Source organism: Tyto alba, unplaced genomic scaffold (assembly GCF_018691265.1).
Source record: "Tyto alba isolate M040663 unplaced genomic scaffold, T.alba_DEE_v4.0 Super-Scaffold_27, whole genome shotgun sequence".
Lineage (NCBI taxonomy): Eukaryota > Metazoa > Chordata > Aves > Strigiformes > Tytonidae > Tyto > Tyto alba.
In genome coordinates this window covers 25,635,806-25,657,306 of record NW_024881301.1, presented here as the reverse complement: position 1 = coordinate 25,657,306, position 21,501 = coordinate 25,635,806, and the positions used below count along the sequence as shown (strand labels likewise).

Below are 21,501 nucleotides of genomic sequence, written 5' to 3'. Positions count from 1 at the left end.
ACAATTAGAGATATAAATTAGTAAAGAATTCTCGTTAAACAACCAAAGATTGTATAACCATCAACGTTTCAAATAAAAACCAGGCAAAATTTATTTACAAAAAGTTCAGATTCCATTGCAATACAACTTGCATAAATTACTAGAAGCTTTATATCGTTACAAAAATAAATATCAAATTTGTTTCCACTTTGTAAGGACTCAAGTTCTCCAATCACGTCTTTATTAACTCTACTGTATACATCTTTTACAAATAAATTTTACAATAAATCCTATCACACCTATCGAATATATACCGTGGCAATGAAGTGATCAATTCAAGATATCCTGAGAAAAACAGATCTGTTTTCAAAAGTCACACATACATTGGGGAAACTATACTATACCAGCAAACTCACATATGTCCAACAAAATTCTGGTTTAATAATTAGAGTCTGAAGATTTAATAGTGCTCTGTGGTCTTCTTTTATACAGTGGCACAAGATGTGATCCGGATTTAGAGATTTGTTATATATATTAGCTCGGGGAGAGATGATGGCTTGCTGACTTTTTTCAAAGCAATTGTGACACCTACCTGTGGACCAAGGGAAAAACCAGATCATCCAAAAATCCTTCAATTACACTCTAACACCATTAAACGGGGAGGGGAAAAAAAAAGAAAAAAAAAAAGGCAAAAAATCTTACTCGTCTAATTTCTTGTGACAAAATAATTAGTTGAAAAAATATCGTCGAGGCGATTTTTTTTTTTTGTTGCTGTTTCTTTAGCCCTAAATACTGGAGGTATTAAAAGTGCCATTGCTAGCTAGGCAATAAGCAGTTCCTCAACAACATACCCTACTTAAGACACATGTCGGTCTCTAATAATTGTCTCTTTTTGTTTTAAATCCACGCTCACTGCGTGAAGCCTCACTCGGAATGCACAATTTTAGCACTGCCACGTGAGCACAAGCACTTTATTTTTAAACAACAATACCTTCAAAGGTATTTTTTTTCTAAAGCTTTCTTTCCGTAACATTTACATAGTCCTTACGGCTTTGCCTTACACAAGCAAAGAGTATGCAAGGTGAGGGAACTGTCTAACCTGACTTTAAAATTAAGAGAAAGCCGAGAAAGAGAAGTCGTAATGAGAGGTTTAAAAAAACAGCAGAAAACAGTGTCTTACTTCGTAATCAGACTCTTAAGTAATGAAGCAAGAAATGAACGTTAAGCAAGTCTAGAACTGTGCAGCGTCTCAGACCTGATGCCAAATGATCAGTGTAAGAGAAAATGTTCTCACTTACTTGCATTGCTGTGTGATTGCACTTCTATAGGTATGGTTGTACTCCTACTGTGCAGACTTCAGTGGGATCTGTCAAAATATAACCGTCAGTTAGTCACACGACACAGCCAGATAACTAGATTATACAGTCTGTGTAGGTCCCAACCCTCACTTGTGCAGAATTCCTAGCCAGGTCATTTAAAAGGCTGGCCAGTATGTTATAATCGCCCGTATCTCGAGTATTTTGTTAGCATATGATGACAATCATATTAATGCAAAACTTTTTCATGGGTAGGGGGGGGTGAGGGTGGGGGGATGGGGGTGGGAGCAACAGAAAACAACAATCAAAAAAAAAAAAAAAAAACCCAAAGTTAAAAATGTCATGCTCCACATAATTTCACGTCCAAGGTCAGCAATTATCTGAACCCAAAGCTGCAGAAAAAAACGTGAGAGTACTGGAAACAAAGAGAGCAAAACAGTTTGTCGGGAAAAAAAAAAAAAAAAAAAAAAAAACAAACAAATACAAACAATGACACCAGCGTTCCCTGGATATCTTTGTGTGTAGTTTTTATTTAAAAAAAAATTACTTTGAAGAGCTGTGTCTGCAGCCTGTGAGACTGCTTTAAAAGTCGTCTTTCACATTTCCTCTCTCAGTGCTTAGAGGCAGGTATCGATGGGACGGCGACACACCGTTTTAATCCCCGGATTATACTATTGCCCATCTTCTCTCGGCGGTGGTACCGGTGGCCATGAGCTCTCACTGTTTTCTCCGGAGAAGGTTTCGGTATTTACAGCGTGTAAAGGACTTGTACGGGTCGGGGCAGGAGGGCGAGGGAGAAGGGGGAAGAAAGCGGCAAAAACAAGTCACCTACCTTTCTTAGAGTCATAACTAGAGGGCCTGTAATGTTGTTCTAGCTGGTTAGTGATCGTTTTCAAAGAGTCACTGCTCTGCTTGTGGACAGAGCTGGCATTTAGGACAGTCTGACTTAGTCCCTCGTTTGAAGCCACTGCTGCGGAGTTGTACCTCAGGATTCCCTGGCTCTGGAGAGCGTTAAAGTTCCCATAGTTTGTATAGTTGCTGTAAAAAGGTGAGGTGTAATAAATATGCCTCCCCAGGAGGGAGGAGGGCGAGTAGGCAGCGCTGTGCGGGGCGGAGGCGGGGGTGGCCGAGGGGAGAGGCGCGGGCTGGCAGCCTTGGCCCAGGGTCTGGCTCTTGAGGTCCGAGGTGGCGATTTCGGCCAGCGACCAGAGCTTGGGTTTGCTGGCCGGCGTCGGGGGGCCGGGGGAGGCCTTGCTGGCGCTGCGGGCGGCGTCGGCGTGCGGGTGGCCGAGGAGCGGGGCCTCCACGGCCGCCAGCGGCGAGGAGGTGGCGGGTTTGGCCGGCGGGTCGCGCTCCCCGCCGCCGCCGTCGTCCTCCTCGATGTCCTCCTCGTCCTCGTCGTCGTCGTCGTCGTCCTCCTCCTCCTCCTCCTCGATGTCCTCGTACTTGTCCTTGCACTCCGAGCCCGACTCGCAGAGGGGGTCGCCCGCTCGGCAGGGCAGCTTCTCGCCGTCCGACTCGGCGGAGCAGGAGTGGTCCGTCAGCGAGTCGACTTGCAAGCTGATCCCTGCAAGGGTCCGCCGGGCACAGAAACGCACAGTCAGGGATGGGGGGGGGGGGGGGGGGGGGGAAGGGCGGCGGGGGGGGAGGTGAAAGGCAGCGGGCGAGAAGCGAGCACGGCCGCGGCGGGCAGGGACACGCGAACCGTCCCGGCCTTTTCCCCCGCAATCCCGCTTCAAGCAGCATCCTCCCCCAGGGGTTAGCCCCGCCGCGGCGCCCCGCACCGCCCCCCCCCCCCCCCCCCCCCCCCCCGGCCACCGGCAATGCGCGGCGACAAGCGCCCGGACGGGACAGGGCATGTTTTGGGGGCGCTTTTGTTAAACGCCGCCGCCGCTCCCCCCTCTTCCCCCCCCACGGCTCGACATCCCTCCCCCCCCACCCCCTCCCCTTCCCCGCTGCCCCGCTCCCGGGGGGACGCGACGGGGCGGGATGGGGCCACCCTGCCGCGGCCGCGGTCACCCCGCGCCCACCTTCGTCCTCCGCGGAGGTTTCGTTGCTCTCGGGCATTTTCTCGGGACTCTCCTCTTTACTCCTCGCCCCGTCGCCTTCGTCGTCGTCCTCGTCCTCGCTCTTGTTCCGCGGGGCCCAGGTCATCTTGTTCTCCTTCTTGAGCCGCCGGCGGGCGTTGGCGAACCAGGTGGAGACCTGGGTGAGGGTCATCTTGGTGATGATGGCCAGCATGATCTTCTCGCCCTTGGTGGGGTAGGGGTTCTTGCGGTGCTCCTGCAGCCAGGCCTTCAGCGTGGCCGTGGCGTCGCGGGTGGCGTTTTTCCTGTACGCGGGGTCGTTGAGCTGGTAGGGGTAGGCAGGGCTGCCGTACGGGTGGTAGCTGATGGCTCCGGTCATCCCCGTCGTATGGGCGTCGTAAGGGGAGCCCTGGACAGAACAAAACGGTGGGGTTGGCAATTTGTTATTGCTGATAGCCATTAGTAAGTTGTCAAGGCGAGATCGGCGGTTATATTTGTATTTCCCCGGGATGGTGTCTTGTATCCATATTCTATGAGGGGGAGAAGCGGCACCCAAAGGCCATTAAGTTGCGATTCCCCCCCTCCTTCCTCCGCCCAGCACACAGGCACACGCGGTTAAAATCGGCGATGTTTTAATCTTTCTGACTAATTTCAGCTCCTTGTAATTGAATATTTCCCAATATAATTTTTGAACCCCGTAGACATTTTAAAGGCCCTACAGGTAGCGTCTTGATATCTACATTTCTCTCAAAGGTTCAAAAGATGTTTCCTTTTTTGCTATAGAAAATACAACAAAGCCGCCACTTAGCAATTCACTGCACTAATGCATTGCAAATCCAATTTGCAAATCAGAAGATATGCACCGTTTCGAATTGTTCAAATGCGATGTAATTAGCATTTTAATTCGCCCTTTAACGTTTAAATTGCGCTTATTTGAGTCTGCATAATGCAAGAAAAGTTAAAGATATCGCTAAGGAACTTGCTAACTTTCAGCACGTCTCCGAATTCCACAGATCGGCGAGTCGCAGGCGCAACATCACCCAATATCCCGCACAGTTCACAACCTCGCTGCAACTTCCAGCCTCTCGCCTACTGCTTCTCAACAGGAAAAACAAGCAAGCGAGATCCTCAGATCTTCTCTACCGCCCCGAATAAAGACCGCACGACAGTTGATGCACTGTATTTTACAGACAGAAAGCAAGTAGTTTCCCTGTCACTTTGCAGGGAGAGCGAACTACCCCGCTGCCATCCCCTCCTAGGATCTCGACAGCGGCTCTCCAGTCTCAAATTCCGGGCACAGGTCTTTGTGTGTACGGACTAGATACGTGTCTGACTCTGTGTGTGTGTGTTTATAAAACTATATAACCATCTAGACGTGCAGTTTATTTATGTAGTTTATGGTTTTATTTATATAGTTTATGCACAGAATACACACACACGCAATTGCAAATGATCCTTTTAACTAATAAGAAGAAAGTGAAATCCGAAACTGCGGCCACCACAACCATCTTGGGCTTAAGCGAAGCTCACAGATCGCAAACAGATGCTCCTTTTCATTCCTAAAATCCAGTTAAACCATTAGCACAAAACACACTGAAAGTAAATAAAACCACACGGGGATAAAGCCCGCAGCGCCTCTAAACACCGACTTAAAAAGAGAGGGGGGGGGGGAAAGAGAAAAGGAGAAGAAGAATTTTTTTTAAAAAAAAAAAAAAAGGAAAAAAAAAAAAAAAAAAAGAAGAAAAAAAGAAACCCTCCCCTATCCTACCACAGCGAAAAGGGAAAAAAAAAAAAAAAAAAAAAAAAAGCAGCGAAAGCGGGGGGGTGGTGGGGGGAGAGAGAATGAAAGCATCTAACCCAACTGACTGAGACGATCCGTATTTCTTTAATCGGGGCGCCCGCGCGGCTCCGCGAACGGCGGGGCGAGCCCGGGTCCCAGGCCCGCCGGCACCGCGCTCGGCTGGGGCGCGGAGCGAGGCGGAGCCCCGGCCCCGGCCCCGGCCCCGGCCCCGGCCCCGGCCCCGGCCCCGGCCCCGGCCCGCCGCTCCGCTCCGCTCCGCTCCGCTCCGCCCGGCTCCGCGCGTCTCCGCCGGCCCCGGCCGGGCTGCCAGGCGGCGCGCAGCGCGGTGCGCGGCTGGCGGAGGCGGCGGCGGAGCGGGGCGCCCGGCTGTGCGGCGGCGTGGTGTCGGGGGCTGATGGTGAGTGTGTGAGGAGAGAGGCTGAAGATGATGAGGATGAGAATGCGGATGCTAATGAAGAAGGAGAGGGTTTCTCTTCGGTAGTTACCATGTAGGAGGGGAATCCCGTGGCGGGGTCTGTGGAGTACTGGAGCGGGCTGGTGAAGCCTGTGGCCGCCGCCTGGGCGGTGAAAGCTGCCGATCCCGGGTAAGGGCTGAACGCCGATCCCGACGAAGACCTGGCCAGCTCCTCGCTCCTGGGGGCCGCCAGCGCCGACGCCCCGTACGCCGGGCAGGAGTACAGAGCCAGCGAGCCGGGGGGCTGGTAGAGGTAACCCTGAGGATAGGACATGGCTTGCACTGGCGTGCACAGGAGCAGGGAGGGGGCGAGGGTGACCGGCCCTGCTGCTGCCGCTGCTCCTGGCGCTGCTTTCGTGCTCTCCCTCTCCCTCTCTCCCGCCCGCCCTCTCTCTCTCTCTCTCTCACTCTCTCTCTCTCTTTCTCTCTCTCTCTCTCTCTCTCTCTCTCCCCCCCCCCCCCCCCCCCGGTTGGCTCTGTGCAGTTATGTAGAGAATCAGAATTGTTATATGCTCCCCCCCATGCGCACCCAGTCAGAATAAAAACAAACAGGAAAAAAACAAAACAAAACAAAACAAAACACCCACCACACCCCCCCCGACAAAAAAAAAAAAAAAAAAAAAAAAAAAAAAAAGGGAAAATAAATCGAGCGGTCAGAAATCTAACCGGGAGGGGAAGGGCATCTGGGAGAGATGGAAGAGGAGAGGGTTAATAAAAAGAGCAAGAGAGATAGAGACAGGGAGAGAAACAGAAGGGGAGAGGGGGAGAGAGAGAGGGAGAGAGAGAAGCGAGTCCCCGAAATCAGAAAAGTGGCTGCTGCATATGGAGTTCTCCCAGCCAGCTAGCCAGCTCCCCCAGCGCCTGCGAGCCTGTATTTTGGGGGAAGTATAGAGTCTGAAGTGAAGAGTTGAGGGAAGGAGCACTCGAGTTTCTGAGGGACATTGGAAAACAGAGCTGTCCGTCACCGCCGCTCATCTGCATAGCGCGGCGGGCCCGCCCCCTCCCGCTCCGGCCCCGTCTCCTCCCGCGGCCGGCGGGCAGGCGGGGAAGGCAGGAGGAAGGCGGGAGGGCAGGGAAGGCAGGCAGGGAAGGCAGGAGGAAGGCGGGAGGGCAGGGAAGGCAGGCAGGGAAGGCAGGAGGAAGGCGGGAGGGCAGGGAAGGCAGGCTTTGTAACGCAAGCCAGCCTCTCCGACTGCGAGCACACTGCTGAAGCCAAACGATGATACCGCTCATCAGCTCCTCTCCGGACTCGCGGAGCCATAAATACTCGTTCGCACACTCTCCATTACATCCCCCCCCCCCCTCCCTTTCTACATCCACACGGGGAACAGGAAAGAATATGTCTTATAAATATATGCATCCCTTCACACACGCACTCGCCGAAGAGCTATACGCACGCACGCGTGTCTTAGACGCGTGCATTTGCACGCCTGTGGGTACGCAGGGCCAGGCTGGAGGAAGCTGGGCAGGGTGCAAGGGAAGAGAGAGCACTTTGTAAAGTACTGCCCTATATGGTAGGAAAGAAGAGCAATTGCTCAAATCAGCACATCCAGGATCGTGCTGTTCCTGGCAGCGAGAGCTTTATAGTTTTATAAGTTGCCACAAACAGTCAAGATCTAGTCATGGAGAGCGTTTGCACATGGAGGGGCGGGGGGGGGGGGGGGGGAGAGTAAAAAAATTCCCTCGTCTTTCTTTCATTTCTATTCTTCCTGGTTTGGTGCGTGGGGAAGAGGCCTGGGTGAATCCTTCCTGGGGGGCTAGCTGCCTTTCCCCCCCTTCCCCCTTTTGCAGTTTAGATAAATCTCCTGGAATACGATCGCGATGTAATTAATTTCCCAAAGAACGTAATCTCTTCCTCTGCCCCCTTCCCCCGGCCCTGGCCACCATCAGCTGCTAGCCACTGCCAGCCCTGCTCCGGGCCGGGTACGGGAGGACGAGACGAAGACACCGCTCTTTTCTCCTCAGCGCAAACATAAATAAATGCATATAGGCGCGCGTGCATATTTTTGAAATGCTGGGTCTAGAGGGACCCCTCGGCAACCGGCGCTGAGCTGCCCGCAGCCGAGCTCCGGCCTTTGCCTCCCGGGACGAGGCGCGGTGCCGGCGCCCCGTCCTGCAGCAGCCGGCCGGCCCCTGCGTGTCCCCCCCCGTGGGTGTGGGTGTCCCCTCCCTCCCCCGCCCCCCAGCCCCGGGGCACGGCGTTGGGCCCTGCCCGCCCCGCCGAGGCGCCGGGGCCGAGGCGCGCTAGGCCGCTCCGCGCCCCCTGGTCCGCACCTGCGCCCCGCTACGCGGCCGCGGCCGCCGCCCGGGCGGGGCAGGGCCGGGGCAGCAGGTAGGGCTGGAAGCCACCGCGCTCCCCCCCAAAACCCTTCACCCGCAACCCGCGCCGGTTTACCAGCCCGGGACGAGCTGAAAAAAAAAAAAAAAAAAAAAACCAAAACCAAACAACTATTTCGGCGCTCACATTAAAAAAAAAAAAAAAAAAAAGGGAAAAAAAAAATGTTCATCAAACCCTGTGTTTTATTTTTCCAACACCTGTGAGCGAGCACTTATCTCGTATTTAACTAAATGAAGTCACTCGACGTTTACGGCCGAGTTCTTCATGGCATCCCGCAGGTAATTTCAGTTAGGTAGGATGGAGCTGAGGAACGCCGGGGAATCGGCTCACCAGCGACAGGAGATGGGGAGATGACAATAGCTGAAGAAATGCAGATTAGCAGGGTAGCCTATTGTTAATCAATTAAATATACAACTAATAATAATAATTTAAAAATACACTTCGCGAAGCCGTTTCAATAGCCTCGCAGACACAGCGGGGAAAACACTGTGTTGCAACTACGGTCAGGTATCGGGATGCGTGTGTAACGTCTGAAGCAATCCGAGCTTTCCATTTTCTGTTTCTATCTGTTTTTTTTTTTTTTTTTTTTTTTTATTTTTATTTTTTATTTCCCTCCTTCTCCTGTGCAACCCTACATACCAGTTTACCCCTGCCCCTGCACGCAGCAGTAGAGATCTGGCCACCAGACATACCGGATTAATTCCTATCCAGATCTATCAGCTGGCCTGTAGAAGAGGCAATCCTTTAAAAAAAGCAGGTGAGGGGGAGGAGGTTAACACCAACAGGTATTTCTTGTCATTAACTCCCGACTTCCTGATAAGAGAGTGATAAACAACTGGGAAACTCAGTGCAACAGATTACAGAAAAGACATTTGCTTCCTTGCTTGGTGATTAATGCGCATATATTAAATAAAAATAGAAACTCTAAAATCAAGAGCTTTATATAAAACATTCATATTTCAGTAGTTCTATGGAATAATCGATATCATGCGATTATATCTGAATAGTCAATTCCTGTGTTCCGCAGACCAATTTCTAAGTATATGTGCTCTGCTTCTGAACGGAGCAGCAGCTGGAGAGGTGAGAATGCAAAATTAATTATAACATTATAAAGTCATACATGAATCTCTCTAAGTCAACCTGCATGCCTTGCAAAATGTGCAATACTCTCTGCATTTTTATTTGGGAAGCCAAGTCAGTTCTTTTCCAGCAGGAGTGGTGTAAGTAAGTGCTTATCTACGCGAATTGATTGCTTTTAGTTCTTCCTCTTTAATAATTAGTGGAACAATACAGATTGGGAATACAATGGCCGTTATGTTTACATTATAACAAGGGATTAATGCTATTAAGTGAGTGTTACAGTTATGACCTGGGAAGAGTACTTAAATAAATACCGTGATCCCAGGAGAGTTGATGTAATTCAGTTCAGAGTGTGTGTAGATACGCACAGACACACACGAGAGATACAAATCTCCATACATATGTACACGCATATACCTATGTTATACATGCTAAGTATACGTGTCCATCCGTGTAAAATGTAGGTGCTGTTTTTACCTCCATCTGCATATATTTCCCCTATGAAAATTGCAGTGTTGTGATTTCGGTGGAAGGAATGTTTAAATGAGGGACGTTACTCCCCTTCCCCCAAACACAGAGAGCAACAGATTACATTTCTGATGTTTCAATTTGTGCAGTCCAAAAATATTGTTTTATATACAAGAAACGGGGTTAATTTCGCAATCAGAGATTAATGGAGTAAAATATTATCATTTCAAAAGACAAGTTCTTGCGTTGATTTGATTTGCATAATTTTTGTGTGGCTTCAGAAAGGAATGGATTTACCCACTGCAAGGAGACGGTATGCATATTATTACAAGTACGCCACTAATTTGACTCTGCACAATGTGAAGAACGAATAGCTAGTGGGGTCATTTAAATATAGCTGGTGAAGTCTTTGCGATAAACAAACCAGAAAACCGTGTCAATAACGTTTTTAAATATCGGTCAGTGTACATGGCTGTATTTAACTTCTTCTCGGAGTTACCTCTCTTTGATTTGAACGCTTCTCGCAGGGAAAGGGTTTTTCGTCTGCCCGGCTCCACCTGCCGAAATCTAATTTTCCCATCGTACTACCCGTTACTAGTAAAATGCCGTCCAATTTGCGCTGTTAAACAGTAGAATAGTATTACATGCACTTTTTATTGGTAATAACTGTGGCAAATTAACATGCCTACACAGAGACATTAAGACTTTACACACTGCGTTTTTAGTTGAATAATCTGTTCGGTACTTCAGCGTTTACCTTCCCAGATTTTAAGCGGTGCTCTCGCCTTGTCTTCTTTAATTCAGTTTGCTCCAGCACAGCCGAGAAGGTAGTCGAGACACCCCCACACACACCCACCCACCCACCCCCCTGCCCCTTTTCAGCTATCGCTCACTGCCGTCCTGGGAGACAGCTTTTGAGTTTTGTCCTCGACTAGCTACCCCTCCTTGCACTAGTGACAGGAGGCTGAAGTTTTCGGGCGAGGGAAGTTGAAAAGCCCACGTCTGCGGGGATGGGCGCTCCAGCCCCTGGCTGCTGCGGGAGCGGCGGCGGCGAGCCGCGGCTGCCTGCCTGGAGCCCACTCGGGACCCCGCTCCCTTCAGTTTGACACAGGTAAAAGGGGAAAAAAAAAAAAAAAAAAAAAAGGAAGAAAAAAAAGAGAAAGGAAATCAATCCCTCGCTGGCGTGAAGGAGAGATTTCCCCGCCTCGGGAGGGCTCCCTGTGGCCCGGAGAGGCGCACACGCCTATTGCCCGGAAAATGCCAGTTGCCCAATTGTCATGACACCGGTCACAGCAACTTTTTAAGCAGAGCGAAGTGGAACTTGGTGGGGTTTTGGAGATGTAACACAATGCGCAGCCGAAACAGTTTCCTGTGACATAACCACACAATGGTCTGGGAATGCTTTCTCCTTTCTCTCATGAAATGGGGGACCGCCACCATCTCCCGGAGACAACGACGTGAAATAATAGACTATTGTACTTAAAAATAACAAATGACACACGCATACTGTGCAAGCGGAGTTGTCCAGTTTTCTAGTAAAAGGAGCCCGGTTTCGAGGCTCCTTCTGAGCGAGGTGCTTTGCAGGAGCGACCTGTGCGAGGGGGGGGAGACGGGGCGAGCCGCTGTGCCGCGGGTCTGCTCGCAGGGTGAAGGCGAAGAGCGGGGGAAACGGCAGGGGAGAAAGGAAAAGGAAGAACTTTTCCTTCCCCATCTTCAGGATAAAATCGTTAGTTCAAGCCGTGTGTGGGAGGGGGCGCTGTGGCAATGAATTCTCCAGCGCTCCCGAGCGCTGGCAGCTGAATTGTTTATGTAAGCTCCTTCCCTGAGGTTTCTTTCCATATTTCAGGCATTACTTTTTATTAACAATCTTATCTAACTGTCGCCCCGTGACACCTGCACTAAAAGGTGGACTGTTCGCATGAGTTATGGTCACTTCTTTTCCCCTTATCCCAAGTTTATTTTTTCCCTTTTCAGTTCGGTAAGAGTGGAATAGTGTATTTCATTTTCAAAATACACTGCAAGAAGGGTCTGCCCAGGGGAGCGCTGAAGAATTTAGACGACTCTCTATAACACGCAAACGCTCACAACTAGACACATATGAAACATACCCCTTGTTTGCAGCATTTTTTTTTTTTTTTTTTTTTTTTTTTTTTTTTTTCCCCGCTCAAGGCGTCAGTGGCTTCGACATTTTGCACTAGTAACGGGCCATGTCTTTATGAGGATTTAGCTCCCCCCTTTTGGGACGGTATTGGGGGGGATTTTTTTATTTTTTTTTTTTTTTTAGACAACTAAAGCGGATCTCTAAAAAGCAGATTTGAGGCTTAGAAAAGTTGCTTCCAATATATCACACTTATTAAGAGTCTTAGTCATTTTCTGCTTAGGGAAATATAAGCAAATATGTATCCGTAAGTATAAAAGACCTCCAAAGCTTTCCTGGAGTCTGCTATTTTCACCTGAAAGGCAAGCAGCTTTTCTCAGGGAGAGAGCAAGTGTGTACGATCCACAGGTGGGATAGTTCCTCCTTCTTAAGGGGGGAAAAAAAAAAAAAAAAAAAAAGAAATAAAATTGAGTGGGTCTGGTTTTCGAACGAGCCGCCGAGCAGCCCGTGCGGAGGAGGCAGCGGCGCGGCGGGACTCGGAGCGGCCCCCCCCCCCCCCCCCCCCCCCCCCCGCCGCGCTCCCCCGCGGAGCGGCTTGCGCGCCCTTGCGCGGAGCTTCGGCCGCTTCTCGCAGCTCGTCGAAGCCGGTTTCGGTGCGGGGGGGGGGGGGGCCGGCACCGCGCAGCCCGCGTCGGGCTGAGACGGGGCGACCCCTCCCCACCTCCACCGGCGGCGGGCAGGGCCGTCGTGGGGGGGGGGGGGTGTCAGGAGGAGCCCCCCCCCCCCCCCCCCGCCCCGCATGCTGCCGGGGGAAGGAGCGCTCCGCAGCCCCCCTGGCTCGGCGGGGACCCGGCAGCCGCCGCCCCGCCTGCGCCTCTGGGTTCTGTGCCGGGGCCGCGCGTCCCGGAAAGCGCTTCGGGAGGCCGAGCCGAGCCCCGGCGGCGCCTGCGGTAGCGGGGGACGGGCAGGGTCAAGGAGGAGCGGGGCGATTTAACGGGAGGTTGGCTGTATTTGAAAGGCGCCCGCTGAAGCGGATTCTCCCGACGCGGGCACAGTCAACAAGTAGGTTCGGGCGCTTCGGTGCCCAAGGAGCAGTGGCAGGCAGGCTCCGGGGAGCGCTTCGCCCGAGGCAGATGTGTAAACACGGAGTTCTCCGCCTGGTTCTTCCTCATCCTTATGCCAGGGTTCAAACTGGTTTAGGCAATTTGGAAGTCGCTCTGCCGGACCCTTTCCCCTTCTTGTAATTGCCATCATCTGTTTGATCACCGCTTTTAACACTAGAGAGCACCTGCTCACCTGCTTTGTGCTTTTCTCTCATTCATTCATACGTTCACTCACCCCTCTGTGTGTGTGTGTGTACGCGTATGTGTATCCTTCATTTGTAGACCCAGAAACACATTTTTAGATCAAGCCTACCCCCCACTCCCAAACCAGAAAGTCCTGCTCTCTCCAACAAATAACCTTCCTCATTGTACCCATTTAAAACCAGGTAGTTCCCTTTCTCAGAACAATCAACTATCCCCATTGTATGTTAGAGTCGTTGGAGGTTGCTGGTGTGTTTCCAAAAGTAGACAGAAAAAGGGCAGAAAAACTGTAGTCTTCCTCAGGAAAACTAGCACACAGTTAAGAGTTTAGTCATACCATCAGGTATTTTAATAACTTTTTAAGACTGATGCAGCATAGTTCACAAACATTCCGGTAGCTTTATAATAATTTTACATTTTCTTCCATTAATGGGCAGAGTCAACATCAATTGAAGTTCTTAGTTTCATATTTTCATATATATTGATATTTCCTTTAAATCAATGCTGAACTTCTAGTGTTCCTTACATTTAGTTAAGGAATTACTACAAAATTATTTTTGTTTTGTTTTGTTTTTCTCTATTCTTTACCTTCAAGCTTTCCTTCAAGTTAAAATCTTTTATTTTGGGGGGGAGATTTTTCATAATACTGGTCCTTTGTATGTAAATGGTAAACAAGAAACCCCCCAAATATTACTTTGAATATTGTTACGAGCAAAAAACACATGACACTATTTCTAACTTGTTAAAAAGTGCTATCTCGGTTTACTTCATATGATCTCACTGCTTCTCCTGGCTTTGTAGCAATGTTAGAGTAGACTGCCAGTTGAACTAAGTTTACAGCCTTCCTTCATGTCACATAAAGGAAGGGCAGACAAGCCATCTGTCCACTAGCTTTTCAACCTATAACTGTGCAGATTTTAAGACACTTTCGTCTGGGCAAGGCTAGTCGCCAATTTGCCAATGAGAAGTCTAAACACGTGCACATTTCTCCTCATACATCTGACTCATTTCCATCGGCAGGAGCACAGAATGAAAACTAGCTGAAAGAAGAGTTGTGCTTTGATTCCTTCTGATATCAACATGGTTTTAAGGATGACATGAACTGTTGACTTTGTTGTGTGCTTGGCTATGCTCAGCACAGCAGCAGCATCTTGTCGTGGCTAAAATACTGTGTATAGTTTGACTCTTCACTCCACAGAAGGTTTGGAGAGCTTGTATTGTTTTGCTAGTAGTAAGACATCTGGGGGAAAAGAAAAGCTTAACAGGGGTCTTCTAAAAGATCTGCATTAACCAGTCTTCTAAAAGATCTGCATTAAACAAAGGCCAACACAAACTAATCAAGAGATTTTCTTCAGTTTTCAGAAAGACATCTTATGTTTGAAGTGCAGGTTCCAGAAGTTTAAAGGAACAAATCTCTTCATTCTTATGAAGAGTCAACATATTCTGCTTTATGCAGCTCAGCCTTAAAACACATGACCTTTTAATGTATCTCTAAAAGGCAAGTAGTGAAATGATCCTTTTTTCTTTTCTTGGATGTTCCCCAGTTGCTAATTAGTGAAGTCCTAGAAGGTCGTGACTCTTCTGCACTTTCGAACATGGATTTTTGAAACTGTTGTTGAGAATTGTGTGATGTCATTATCTCAAACATCAGCGGTACAAAATGTTTAAATTTTATTTCTCATGCAAATACACCACCCGAGTTTTTCGTCTGGGACCTGCTTGGTGGAGTCCTTGTACGTAAAAGATAGGAAGTGATAAGGATGAGAAGAAAAATCAACTGATTAAGCATCAGCCTCCACTATGACAATTTGGTTCAAATAATTCTATCCTGGGACCATCAAAATTTCTATAGTGTTCTGGTCTTTCAGTTTTTAAAAACTGTTTGATTCTCAAAACAGAAGTTCCTCCCTTTCTCTCAGTCTTTCCCTCTCCTGCTGCTACTCCCTTACTTTCACTTAGATGAGATTTTCTAGAAAGTAATGATGTGCCAGATGCATCATGACTTGGCAACGGTGGACTTGCCTTTGTGACCTTCGGAAGGGAATAATCTCACCAAAAGAACTTTATGAGCTGCTTCTTGTTTGAACTTCAGTTCAATAGTCAGACGCATCATATATCTTTCACTATAGGTTTAGTGAGATTTCTTTATAAACTAACAAAACTTAGTTCTGTAAATACACTGATTTAAGAAATTGTTCAGCAGCTCTCTTGTAAGTATGTATATTAGGTTTTTGGTTTTGTACAAACACTGATAATACGATATACGCACTTGTACATCAGTTATTTTTTTTTTTTCCCCGAAGATAGGTACTTATTTTCTCCTTATGTGTTTCAGTTTAATGTGTGCACCTTATCAGATTTGTGAACACTATCCACTGAAAATATTTCCATTAACTTGATTAAAAATAATGTCTGAAGGGATAAAACATTAATTCTAACTCCTGTAAAAAAATAGGGGTTATAAAGGAATTGTTTCATTGTTAATATGCTTGCTTCAAATATGCAATTGAAATAAGAAACACTACATTTAATGTGCTTTTTGTTTGTTTTAATTGTTTGTTTTGTTTTGGATTTTTTTTTTTTTTTTCCTGATTAATGGTACTGTCTCTTTCAGCTCCTTTAACTAATTTTTGGTTAACAGATTTTACTTAAAAAAACTAACTTTAGAAACTTTGGTCCACTAACTTTAGAAACTAATCTGTGACTTTTACTTGGGACTTGTCTTTTATTAGTCTTCTGTTTCCTCCCTTTTCCACTTTAGTTGGCCACATACAGTCTACCAGATTTACTTTTCTTAAATTCACCGTTCAGTATTTTTGTCAAAGGAACACATAGGCCACGATTGCTGCTTTAGTATTTAGGCTCACCATATTGTTCACAGGAAAACTCAGTGAAGTTGTTTTTGTTTTTGTTTTTGTTTTTTTTTTAAAGAAGAAAATAATCGTTTCATCAATATTTAAGATTATTCTTTATTATTATGTAAGAGATCAAGACTCCGTAATACCAGGTGCAGCACAAATACACAGCTAAAAGGACTGCTCCTAACCTACACAGTAAATGGGACACATTTATACAAATATTGGTGGGGAGGTAGTAATGCTAACAGCCCTTTACAGATCTGTTAGTAAGTTTAGAAACACAAATTACGTTTTACAAGTTAAGACTTTCAGCATAAGTTAGGTCATAAGAAAGATGACAAGCACAGAAGAGTCAAATAAAATATTAATAGGTGAAGGACTGTGGGAGCAACTGACCTTTCCAGCCAAGAGGCAGGACCAAGTGCACAGCAGGACTGGACTGGTATGGGTAACCACAGAGCGTACACAGGGGGTGAAACTTCACAGAATGAGCCACGAGACAGGGAGCAAATTAGATATCCACTTGTCGTATTTGTACTAATGAAGCTTTATACTAGTGACTGGATCACAGAGGAAGGATTCTGTGATGTTTCTCCCTGCTTTAACAAACAAAATGAGACCTTGGAACTTTAGTGTCTGGGGTTGGGCAGGAACGATCTCTTCACGGACTGACTATGTTTCTGTCTCTTCGTACCTTAAAGCATATGAAAGCATTGGCAGTAAGACTGTTCATTCCACTACTTTTGTTAATACTGTGTCATGAATTATTTCCTTCATGCAGCATTTGTATTTCATTATTTTAATTAATTCATTGTATTCAATTATTGATATTTACAGCAAATCTATTTAAACTTAGTTCTTTAGAGTACTTTGGAGCTGATCACTTTATCTTTCTTCGTTGTTTAAGACACGCCCGGGGGTCAACAACAACATGAGAGGAAATTCAGCTGAGGGACCAAAGGCTGGATTCCACACCAAAAAAAGGTAGATTGCTACTTTGGCTACTATACTTGAATATTCTCTACTTCTAAACATTATGGGTTTTGTTGAGCCTCACAATTAAAAATTACCTGTCTTTTGTAAAAGTTAGTGTGTGATATATAACTCTAGATTTCAGAAAAATAATGTAAAGAAGTTATATCAGATAAGATAGATACAACAAAAATTAGTTCCATTCATTAGAACACACCCTGTTTCATCCTAGGAGCTGTATATAAAACATAAACTTCACATTAACTTTTGGGATAAAGTTCAAGAACCATATACAAATTGAGTGCTCTTCACAAATCAGCTATGCATGCTCTCTAGGTCAGCACAAGGAATCCAAGGTAAGCATGTCAGGACAAAACCTGTCTCAGCTCACACACCCTTCATTTCCGTTTGAAAAAAATAATTTCTTGTGGGAGTATGAAGGAAACTGTGACGATCACCAGCCAGCCTTGATAACCAGAGGTTCAAGCCTTTAGGATGCGCTGTGGAGTACGCTTCCTCCGCTGCGTAGACCCAACCTTGTGTAGTGTATAGTGCCACGGATGCTTGGCTGATGGGTTTACCGCCCACAGACATAAAAAGGAGATCACAGAACTGCCATTTGAATAAGCTGGCTGGGCAAGCTGGTTTGATGACAGATCAGAATCAAAATACCACAAAGGAGTAAATTCCTGTGGTTAAGATCTGCCTGAAGAAGCTGTATCAGCATCTTCGCTTTGATTTTAGGGAGTATTTTGGCATTGCTTCAGGAAGACTTCTGGGCCTAAATGACATTTTCCAAGACAGTGACATAACTAGAAGCTTATACATTGTTGGCCTCGGTGTGATTTGGGCTACTAAGTGTCTGAAGGTATTTGATAAATATGTCTGTTGGTATTTAATAAGAGAAAACTCTTCTGAAATGTTTACTATCTAATGCCCTGATTAAGAATTCGGTTCCTAGGCTTGTAACTATAATCAGCACACAGCCTGAAAGCCTGTAAAAAAACAGGTACCACATCTTAATCTATGCTGGAACTGCTATTTTTTGAGGAAGTGGTTGGCAAAAATAAATTTGTCTGAACCATGGGCAGAGTATGCTCAGTTTTTGCTTGCTGGGAAAAAAAGGCCTTGGTCAAGTCATATGTCTTGCTGCACTCAGCCAGACTGCTGAAGCACCAAGAGCCCTACATGGCTGTGACAGGTAAAGCAGAACCATAAGACGGATACTTAAAATTGATCCATGGCCTACTGGAAATGTAAGACACCTGCTCTGCCATACTGTTACCTTTCCGTAACTCGATTGTTGAGTTCTCTCTCAGCCTCTCTGTTGAACCTTTTTTACCCCATATGCCATGACCTTCTGTCTATGGCCTCTTCTTGGGAGAATTTCTTTGGGTTTACAGTAAAACCCAATTTCTTTCATGTAGTGCTACAGGAGAAGTAGATGCAAACTAATCTCTGGGAGGTAAGGAGTAATAGAAAAAAAAAATAACATGCTGAAAAAGGAAATATTAGTCAGAACTGTTCAAAAAGTAAGAAGAAATCAGGATTAAATAGCTGCTCTCTCAGAGAACAGTTCTGTTGCAAATGGTATTTTACTGTAAAGGTTATTCTGGGAAATTCAGAGCTGAGAATTCTTACTTTAGCACCAAGAAAGTTGGTTGAAACGCTAATTAAAAACAGAATTATAAAAGACCCAGCTGAAAAGAATATGATGGAGACAGATCACCATGGCTTCTGTAACAGAAATCTGTGCCTCTGTAAGCTATTCACATTCTTTTAATTGTTGGGTGTGATAACAAAAGAGTGAATACAAGAAGATTGGCAGACATAATTTATTTGGACTTGCGCAAAAGATGACAAAATCGTCCTCTAAATCTCACGAATTAGGTAGGTTCAGTAAAAAGATCTGGATTTTCTTATCTACAGCTGCAGCCACCCATGAGGTCTCACTGTTCTCAGTGTGGCAAGAGCTAAGAAACTTGGAATAATTTTCAAGACCTACTTCAGTTTTGTGATGGCACTTTAGCCAACAGAGCAAAGTATTTAACATAAAGGTGCAACACTGATTTACACAATGACATAGTAATTGTGCTAATATTATTTTTACCTAATTTTTATTGTTCTAATACGTCTGGTTGTTCTTCTGAACAAAAATGACCTAGTTTTTCCCCTAAACAGTCCCTATCTCTTCAATCTGTCATCATACAAGCTTTTTAATGTCTAGAATAATTTTGTTCATCTGCCTCTGCTTTTGTTAGCAACTTCAGCAACTAATTACAATTTTGGGCAAAGAAAGTCTTTGTTCAAGGTCCTCATTCTTTATGCAGCAGTGCCAGAACACCCAGAACACAAGACTTCCCAGAGCTGCTCCAGGAAAAAAATTAAATGGCAAAGACCAAACTTGGTATTCCTATAATGTTAAAACGTCTTCGAAAGATCAAACTGAGAAAGAGAAGGAGAGAAAGAGAGAAAAGAGAGAGAGAAGAAAGGAGAAGAGAAAGGAAGAAAAAGAAGAAAAGAAGGAAAGAGAGTGAGAGAGCTTTCCAGTGAATTCTGTTTTTCAGATTTAAGAGGAAAAAAAGAAAAAGGAAGATAATATTGGTTTAACAAAAAGAAGATTTGTCCTCAAGAGAAACACTGAAAACAGCCAAATTCCCCCATATGAATTCATCAGCACCAGAGGACTCGGTCAATTAGGAACAGAGCCGAAACGTTTTATCTCAGGGACATCAACCTGATTTTACCTGTCTTATTTTCCAGGATCCTGGTGCCTGCTGTGTTCCACATTCACCCAGCATTACTGAACAGAGACAGCATAAACCTAACCCGTATCGACACACTTACACAGTATATTTCCCCATGACCTAGGATTGTTCCTACCTGGTACTTTGGGAGCCTGTGTGGATTCAAAAGCAAAGTAACTTTGTTCCTGAGGCGTGGTACTAAAACTAATAAACTCAGCTGACAGTTGGAGATGGGGCATCTGTATGGCACGGCAGCAGGCCATATGGCTTTGCACTTTAGGTCAGCATTAGCTCAAGGCACTCTTCCTCCAGCGCAGTTTGATGTGCTTGTAGGTTTCTGGGAGGTCTGGAAATGCGTGAAAATACTCTGTAGGCTCAGTTTGTCCTAAAGGCCACAAGTTTTCCTTTTTTGCTTAACCTCTCAGATCTTCTTCTTATTCAGGAGAGTCCTTAGCCTGCAAAGGGAGTGTTGCATGTCCTTCACCTTGTCCTGAAAATAATTTCACTTCTTAAATAATTGAAATCCACTAGTGATGCTGGCTCTGGCTTTGTTTCCTCTCTAAATCCCAAATAGGAAACTTTTGTTGTGCCTATGAAAATCTACAGAATAAAACCTGCCAAAATATGTTGAACTTCTCTGTAAAGCAAGCTTTCAAAATCACTGTGTCTGAAGTTATCAGGTGAGATTCCCAGCTAACACAATTCAGTATACTAGTAGGGAGACAATTCTGCTAGCAGAGACTTTGACCCATAATTGTTCTGGGGGAGATATTTGTGTGGAGATCACAAGATGTTCTGTCCTGGAATGTCTGGTACACAGGCATCTAAGAAGGACTGGGCAAAAGGAGGGGAGAAGGAATGTAAAAGAAAATGGAAAATAATAAAGAGCAACAAAAAACATTCATGGCATATCTGGTTTTAATTTTTATTCTTAACAGATCTGGGTTTCTGGTAGGCTGTTCTGGTTATGACTAAACTAACTCTTCAGGGGCACTTCTGGTCTGTATGGCCAAAAAAAAAGTTCAGTGCTTACATGCTTTTTAGGTCTTAATGTTTGCTTGCTTGTGAAGCTGAGTGAAATTTTTCAACTGATTTTTTTTCGGCAACAGAGGCAGAGATATATCAAAACATTTTGCAAAATGGTGTTAATTTTGTTGAGTGCTCCACTTTGAAAGGAACCTTGTAATTTTTTGAAAGAATCAAATGCTTCCTTTTGACATTTTTGTAAGTGAAGCATTTCAATTATTTCATTTGAAATGACATTTCTTTTTGAAATTTTCTTTTAATTTTTTTGAGAAAAATAGTTTTAAAAGGTTTGAACCCACATGAAGTATTTTGGGTTGTGTCACTTTTGCAATGTTTCATGAAACTATAAAAAAAGAAAATAGGTTTCAGTTTGATCCAAACAAACTTTTTTTTTTTTTTTTTTTCTGAAATACCAATGAACCAAAATCCATTTTTTGCCCTATTCAACCTACTGAAACTAAATGAAGAATTGTTAAGGAGATGTTGGCTAACATATTTTTCCCATTTTTTCATACACCTTCTAGAGGCGGTTTTATGCTACAGATGAAATTTAATTAACTGCTTCACAGTAATACTATCATTCATGTATTTCTAGTGCTGAGGAGCAAAACTGGGGGTCACCTAGTTCTGCACCTTGTGAAAGGACAGACTGGGCTTTGATGACAATATAGAGTTTTTCCTTACTGCGAGCTCCTGGAAGAGACCAAAGGGTCTCTTAAAGTCAAAAAGACAATTTGTATAAAATAGAAATGAGAACGTTTAACTTTATAAAGAAAGAAACATTTTCTCTCTCTATGAGGACAAAAACAAAAAAAAAAAAAGAAAAAAAAAGAGGAGGGAAAAGGAAAGTTCATGAACAGTTTCACCCCTCTCCCCCTGTGTGGTGTTAGGTGGATTCTTGCTTCTAGGTTTGGCTTCAGCCAGCTCAGTGACTTTCTGGGTTGCGGCAAGCTCCGCGCAGGCATCTCTGATCCCTAGGAAGTTTTCTTCCTGTCACCAAGGGAGCCCGGCTGTGCATATGTTCCCTGCTCCT

The 21,501-nt window shown here is 45.7% G+C and overlaps 1 protein-coding gene across 1 annotated transcript; it reads right to left on the bottom strand.

The window, feature by feature from the left end:
• Window positions 1-5,943, bottom strand: IRX2 (iroquois homeobox 2). The gene is made up of 5 exons (XM_042798263.1): window positions 5,609-5,943; window positions 3,326-3,731; window positions 2,128-2,862; window positions 1,278-1,345; window positions 1-571 (listed from the first exon to the last, which is right to left on the bottom strand). Exons 1-4 carry the CDS (start codon window positions 5,849-5,851, stop codon window positions 1,302-1,304), a joined length of 1,428 nt encoding a protein of 475 aa, XP_042654197.1. The 5' UTR covers window positions 5,852-5,943; the 3' UTR covers window positions 1-571; window positions 1,278-1,301.
• Between the last annotated feature and the right edge of the window lie 15,558 nt (window positions 5,944-21,501).

What these genes read in the sequence shown, in the direction of transcription:
- IRX2 (XM_042798263.1), bottom strand. Translation starts at nt 5,851, where the DNA reads ATGTCCTATCCTCAGGGTTACCTCTACCAGCCCCCCGGCTCGCTGGCT. An exon ending in AACCTCCGCGGAGGACGAAG is followed by an intron (nt 2,863 to 3,325) that starts GTGGGCGCGGGG and finishes GGACCCTTGCAG; the next exon opens with GGATCAGCTTGCAAGTCGAC. An exon ending in TAGTTATGACTCTAAGAAAG is followed by an intron (nt 1,346 to 2,127) that starts GTAGGTGACTTG and finishes ATATTTTGACAG; the next exon opens with ATCCCACTGAAGTCTGCACA.